The following is a 5,375-nucleotide window of genomic DNA, read 5'->3' on the forward strand; positions in this document are numbered from 1 at the left end:
GATGTTTTTGGTACCGTTTAAAATGATGTTTTTTAAAAATGGGAAACCTGAACAGAAGGAAAAAAAAAATTGATAAAAAATTATTGCTTTAAACGTTACCGAATTTTATATAAGGATGTGACAATTAAGAACCTTTTTAGATTAACTAAAATATAACCCATTCTTTTAAGTATTTAAATAATTCCTCTCCCTTAAAATATAAAATTGAGTTAGTGTATTAATTCAGTGAGTTTCCAATATGGAGTATACAAATTAAGAGATTAACATATTATATGACGAAAAATAACTCAATTTGGCTAAGTTCAGTTTCCCAACTTCTTGAATTGCTACTTACATTCACACATCCATCCTCACCACAACGCCGCCCCACCTCGGCCCGACAGCCCGGACACGTTGAACGCCACCTCCTGGATCGTCCACGTCTCCTCCATCCTCGTCGTCGCCGTGCATCTCATGGGCTCACCCGCGAACCTTTCCAGGGTCGCCTCGGACCTCCCCGAGTGGGCGATCATGATCCCCTCAACCGGCCTGTAGTCATCAAGGAGCGACACGATGGTCGTCTTCCAGCGCACGGACTCGCCTTCCTCGGTCCGTATCAGCTTCATGTGCGAGTCCTTTAGCCCCACGAGGAGCCCCGTCCTCTGGCTGAAGTACCCGACCAAAGTGTGCTCGATGACCTTCGTCGGCTTCTCGCTCGTGGCTTCGAGCGTCTGGGAGTCCGCCTCGACTCCCAGGGTGAAACAAGCCTCCCCGTTGATATTCTTCTCACTCGAGTGACTCACCCCGGCGAACATACGAGCCATTGTTCTCGGATCAAGCCCCTATAAAATCCCAAATCGAGTTAAAATCGCTTGTTACATAAGTACCAAATATGAGAACTCATCCCAGCACTCTGAGTTCAAGCAAATTTGGTTTATAAATCCCAAATTAGTTGTCTTACATAACAAATGTAATGTAAGACAAGTCTACTTGCATTGAAGTACGTGACATCACTTTAGTCAAAGTCAAATACATGACTTTGAAAATTTAAAATACCTGGAGGGCACGGCGAAGGGGCCTACCGGGCCCTTTGACTGTGTGGGTGCCAAGTAGCCAAGGGGTTTTGCGCCACACGAGGCTCCCGTTGCAGCCAGCTTGGACCTTGCTATCTCCGAGGGCTAGCTCGACATACCACATGTCGGGATTCATCTGCCACAACTCGAAGCTACCAGACTCGGCCTCATTGGCCGAGTTTGTGCTCTTCAGCACCTTCGTGTCCGTCTCTATACATGACGTCAGCATCTTCACGCTACCCGATGCATACACATTTTCGACCTTGCTCTGCATCTTTTGGCTGCCCGATGCCGCTATATATTGATGTAGTATGTACTTGGCAGTTGCAGAGTTCAGCATTGCATTGACCTAACACATTTATAGGTCTATGCTCAAGTTTATGTGATTGGCACGCTATTGCACGTTAACGTAAATTTATCAAACAAATATAAAATGGGGATAACTCCAAAATTGGACCACAAATTAAAACCAACATGTGCACAATCTAAGGTAATTTTTTATGATCTTCATGGATTGATGGATGATACATATCAAACAGGAAAATTCATCCCAAAAGATTAGTCTCTTAGGCTAGAGATACCATTTATTCCATATACATGCACCAGTTATTTTTACAACCGATGTGAGAATTGACTTTGTAACATTCGACCCTACTTTAATTAAGGACCAACGTCCTCGTTAGTCATGTTGTTAGGAGAGAGAGCACGTTTAGTAATAATGGACAAACTAATTAAGTTGATGAAGTATTTTTATAACTGTGAATTATTCAATATCAAAAATTTGACATATAAGAGCTATGAACTTGTACTTCTTCCATCCCCAATAATAGTCACATTTTGACATATAAAAAAAAGGCAAATATAGTAGTTATAAGACTTTACCTTTTCATTTTCCTCTCCTCTTGGAGATGATGGTCTAACAATGCGGTTATCTTTGATGACTAGGGGTGTCGATGGCGCATTGTTGCTAACGTGCACCGGCCCGAGCGGTGCACCAAAGATGCCGAGGAGCAGCCGTTGATCAGATCTGAAGTAGTCCGGCCCGACCATTGACAAAGAAGGGGCGGGGGAGTGGCGACTGCCCCGCCTCTCGCTTTTCGGCAACGGCCCCCCCTTGAAAGGAGATAGGGCCTCAAAACCGGGCCCTGAAAGGCCTGATCCCTTCGTTTGTCTATCTGCCGGGTCCACACTGCTGGCTCTGCTACGACGGAGAGGGGAAGGCAAGGGCGACTGGCTACGGGCCCTCCTGTAACGGGCCGGGGAGAGCCCGCTAGCGACGTCGTCCTTGAAAGCCTTGAAAAACCCCTGCTTTCGCTCCATGTTGAGTTAGCAAACAGGGGAGAAAAATGATTGGGACAAATCTGCTAATAAATTGATTTACATGTAATTAAATTTTGGTGATGTCGTTAAATTAAGGTATATATAAACATATTAAAGTGCCGTGGAGCAATACATAAAACTAAAAAAAAAAAAAAATCAAAAGGGACAATTGAAAATTTTGAAACATATTTTTATACCTATGTATATTTGATTTATCACTTCATTCTTTAGTAATTTGTGATAATCTCATTTTATTACCGTTGACCTGGATAGGATTAGTATAATTATATTCATTACCTCAACTATGCACTAAATTTGAAATCTTATTTATATAGCACTAGTATTTACGATTAGATTAATTAGCACAAATAAAGTAAAGTTGATTAAATTTGTAATTTTCACATAACTCTTAATTTGCTATTGCATTAATCATATGCTACATATGGTGTGGATGTTATAAGCAATACTCAATCTTAATACATGCATCAACAATTATACAGCTGGACCAGTACATATAATTTAAAATGAACTATAATGAATAATCTGAAAAAATTAAATTAAAGCACAAAACTTGAAATTAAAAAAATCAAAACGACGGAAAACTAAAAAGGTGATACATTGAGTGCACACCAAAAATGAGATTTAGACCATAATGGTATTTGCACTTTGAAATTAAATTACCATGTCAATATTTAATAATTAGAAATCGTGCAAATATAGTCGTATTTAATTACTTTAATTAACCGTTAAGTCTCAAATGATGGTTGAATTCATTGAATTCAGTTGACCATTTGACGAGAAAGCTGGTAACATAAATTAAAAAATATTTTTGGGCTAATATTCATAGGTTTAGCAAAATATTTGTGATCAGAATAATCATACCTAACCAAATCGAAATACATTAATTCTTATTTTTTGATGTTTGAATTTTTTTTTTTAAATGTTCGGAAGTCGGTTTGGTTCAAGATTGTATTTATAAAAATCGAAGAAATCATATGATTGGAATTATACTAAAAGAGAGAAGAAAAAATGAGAAAAAGAAAGAAAAAGAGAAATGAGAAAGGGGTAAAAATATTTAATTGGTATAAATTAAATATTTTAATAAAAAAGAGAGATTAAATAGATTGAAATGCCTTTTATGGGTTTGAGAGTTTTTTGTCATAAAAACTTTGAAATTATGGAAAACTAGTCCAAACGATAGTAGTAAATGATAATGGACTTCAGAAGATATTTTCAAATGTTACGGACTAAAATTTATATTTTGACAGAGTTCGCAAATTAAAAAAAAAAAAACCCTCTTAATTTTTTTTTCTTTGTGTAGTTTATATTCAACAATCTTACAATCACAATACTACCATTTAAAGAAGTGGTATTTTTTGAATGGAAAAGAAGAAATATTAGTATTTTAGAGCAATTAGTAATAATATTACGAACTTTGACTCTTCAACAATTAAAGAGTTTGGCAAAATAGATTTCTACATATTGGCTCAAAATGATGCCATTTTAGCAAACTAGAATGTCATGTAGGCAGAAGCCGACCATTCCTACTCGACTAGATTGTAGATTAAGACTGAAAGTCTTTAGATTAAGATGGAAGTCGACTAATCCTATTCGACCGGATTGTAGATTAATGGAAGCCGACTAATCCTACTCGACTGGGTTGTAGATTAGACCGAAAGTCTCCAGTGGGTGTGGGGTTTGAACCAAAACCTCAAGATTACCACCAGTTGGTGGTGGGGTTTGAACCAAAACCTCAAGATTGACACAGCTCTGCGCTGCCAATTGCGCTACAACCCATTAATAGAAGCAATGGAATTTTGATATACCTTAACATATTAAATATTCAAAAAATCAAACCATAATAAACAAAATCCTATCAATTCTCAAAATTTACATATGCATCTAAACACGATGAAAATTATTCCCAAAAAATAAAAATAAAAAAAAAAGTTGAAGCATTTACACAGAAATCAGCCTAACACGATCAAGTCTGAGAAGTAACGGCCAAACTTTTATCCTTGAATCGATACCTCGGGTTTCTCGGAATAGCCTGGCTCGGCCCGAACCCGAACTGGCCGGTGCCGTCCATCAACGGCGGGCCGTCGTCGTAGACGTAGCCGACGAGCTTCCCGCAGCTATTGCACATGATCTTGACGCGCTTCCTCTGGATCCCCCAGTAATTGAGCGTCTCGAAAAAGGGGCGGATCTTGTCCTCCTTCTCGAATCGGAATTTGGATGGATCCACGGCGGCGAAGGACAGGGTCTTCTTGTTGCCGGCCTCGAAGTAGAAGTCCGGCGGGAACAGATCGGCCGGCTGGAGGTTCAGATTGGCGCCGCACTCTCTGCAGCTGTAGATCGTCGCCATTTGAATCGGATTTTTCGGTTTTTTGGTTGATTTTTTTGATTGAATTTGGAGGTTGGGGGTTTTGTATTTGAGGAAGAGAAGAGGATTCAATAGCGCGTGAAGGTTGAAATTTCAGCCGTTCTAGAATAAACTTGCATAATTAAAATAGTTGAATACTCCATTTAGAAATTATAAGTTCATTTATTACTCTCTCCGTCCCATATTTGGAGTCATTTATTGTTATGGCTCGGATTTTAAGAAAGAGTTGAAGTGTGTAATAAATGAAGTGAGATAGTGGAGTGTGTAATAAATAAAGTGAGATGGTGGAGTTGGTTGAATGTGAGTCCCTTTTGATTTGATTTATTTTAATGTAGATAATGACATTTTTATGTAATTTTGATGAAGAATGGGGTAAAATTGTATGACCAAATATGGAAAATTCTAAAAGTGACTCTTAAACTGGGATGAACTTTTATGGCAAAAAGTGACTCTTAATCTGAGACGGAGGGAGTACTATATACAAAGTTAATTACGTATATTTTATTAAAATTATAAGTCTATTAAAAAAATTTATTTTTAATATTTAGAAATGATCAATCTTACGTGGGAATAAGAGGCAAATTCTAATAGGGTGGGGGGTATAAGGGGATCGACTAACC

The 5,375-nt window shown here is 38.2% G+C and overlaps 2 protein-coding genes across 2 annotated transcripts; both read right to left on the reverse strand.

The window, feature by feature from the left end:
* Positions 1 to 265: 265 nt before the first annotated feature.
* Positions 266 to 2,372, reverse strand: LOC125198915 (uncharacterized). Its single transcript, XM_089063369.1, has 3 exons — positions 1,974 to 2,372; positions 1,036 to 1,401; positions 266 to 821 (listed from the first exon to the last, which is right to left on the reverse strand). The coding sequence occupies exons 1-3, from the start codon at positions 2,370 to 2,372 to the stop codon at positions 351 to 353; spliced, it is 1,236 nt and encodes a 411-aa protein (XP_088919495.1). The 3' UTR covers positions 266 to 350.
* Positions 2,373 to 4,223: 1,851 nt separating this feature from the next.
* Positions 4,224 to 4,870, reverse strand: LOC148932873 (methionine-S-oxide reductase). Its single transcript, XM_089064378.1, has one exon. The coding sequence runs from the start codon at positions 4,735 to 4,737 to the stop codon at positions 4,357 to 4,359; it is 381 nt and encodes a 126-aa protein (XP_088920504.1). The 5' UTR covers positions 4,738 to 4,870; the 3' UTR covers positions 4,224 to 4,356.
* Positions 4,871 to 5,375: the final 505 nt, after the last annotated feature.

Source organism: Salvia hispanica, chromosome 2 (assembly GCF_029641045.1).
Source record: "Salvia hispanica isolate PSC_SH4W2 chromosome 2, Shi_PSC_v1, whole genome shotgun sequence".
NCBI lineage: Eukaryota > Viridiplantae > Streptophyta > Magnoliopsida > Lamiales > Lamiaceae > Salvia > Salvia hispanica.

What these genes read in the sequence shown, in the direction of transcription:
- LOC125198915 (XM_089063369.1), bottom strand. Translation starts at nt 2,372, where the DNA reads ATGGAGCGAAAGCAGGGGTTTTTCAAGGCTTTCAAGGACGACGTCGCT. An exon ending in TCATCAAAGATAACCGCATT is followed by an intron (nt 1,402 to 1,973) that starts GTTAGACCATCA and finishes TAAATGTGTTAG; the next exon opens with GTCAATGCAATGCTGAACTC. An exon ending in CCCTTCGCCGTGCCCTCCAG is followed by an intron (nt 822 to 1,035) that starts GTATTTTAAATT and finishes GGGATTTTATAG; the next exon opens with GGGCTTGATCCGAGAACAAT.
- LOC148932873 (XM_089064378.1), bottom strand. Translation starts at nt 4,737, where the DNA reads ATGGCGACGATCTACAGCTGCAGAGAGTGCGGCGCCAATCTGAACCTC.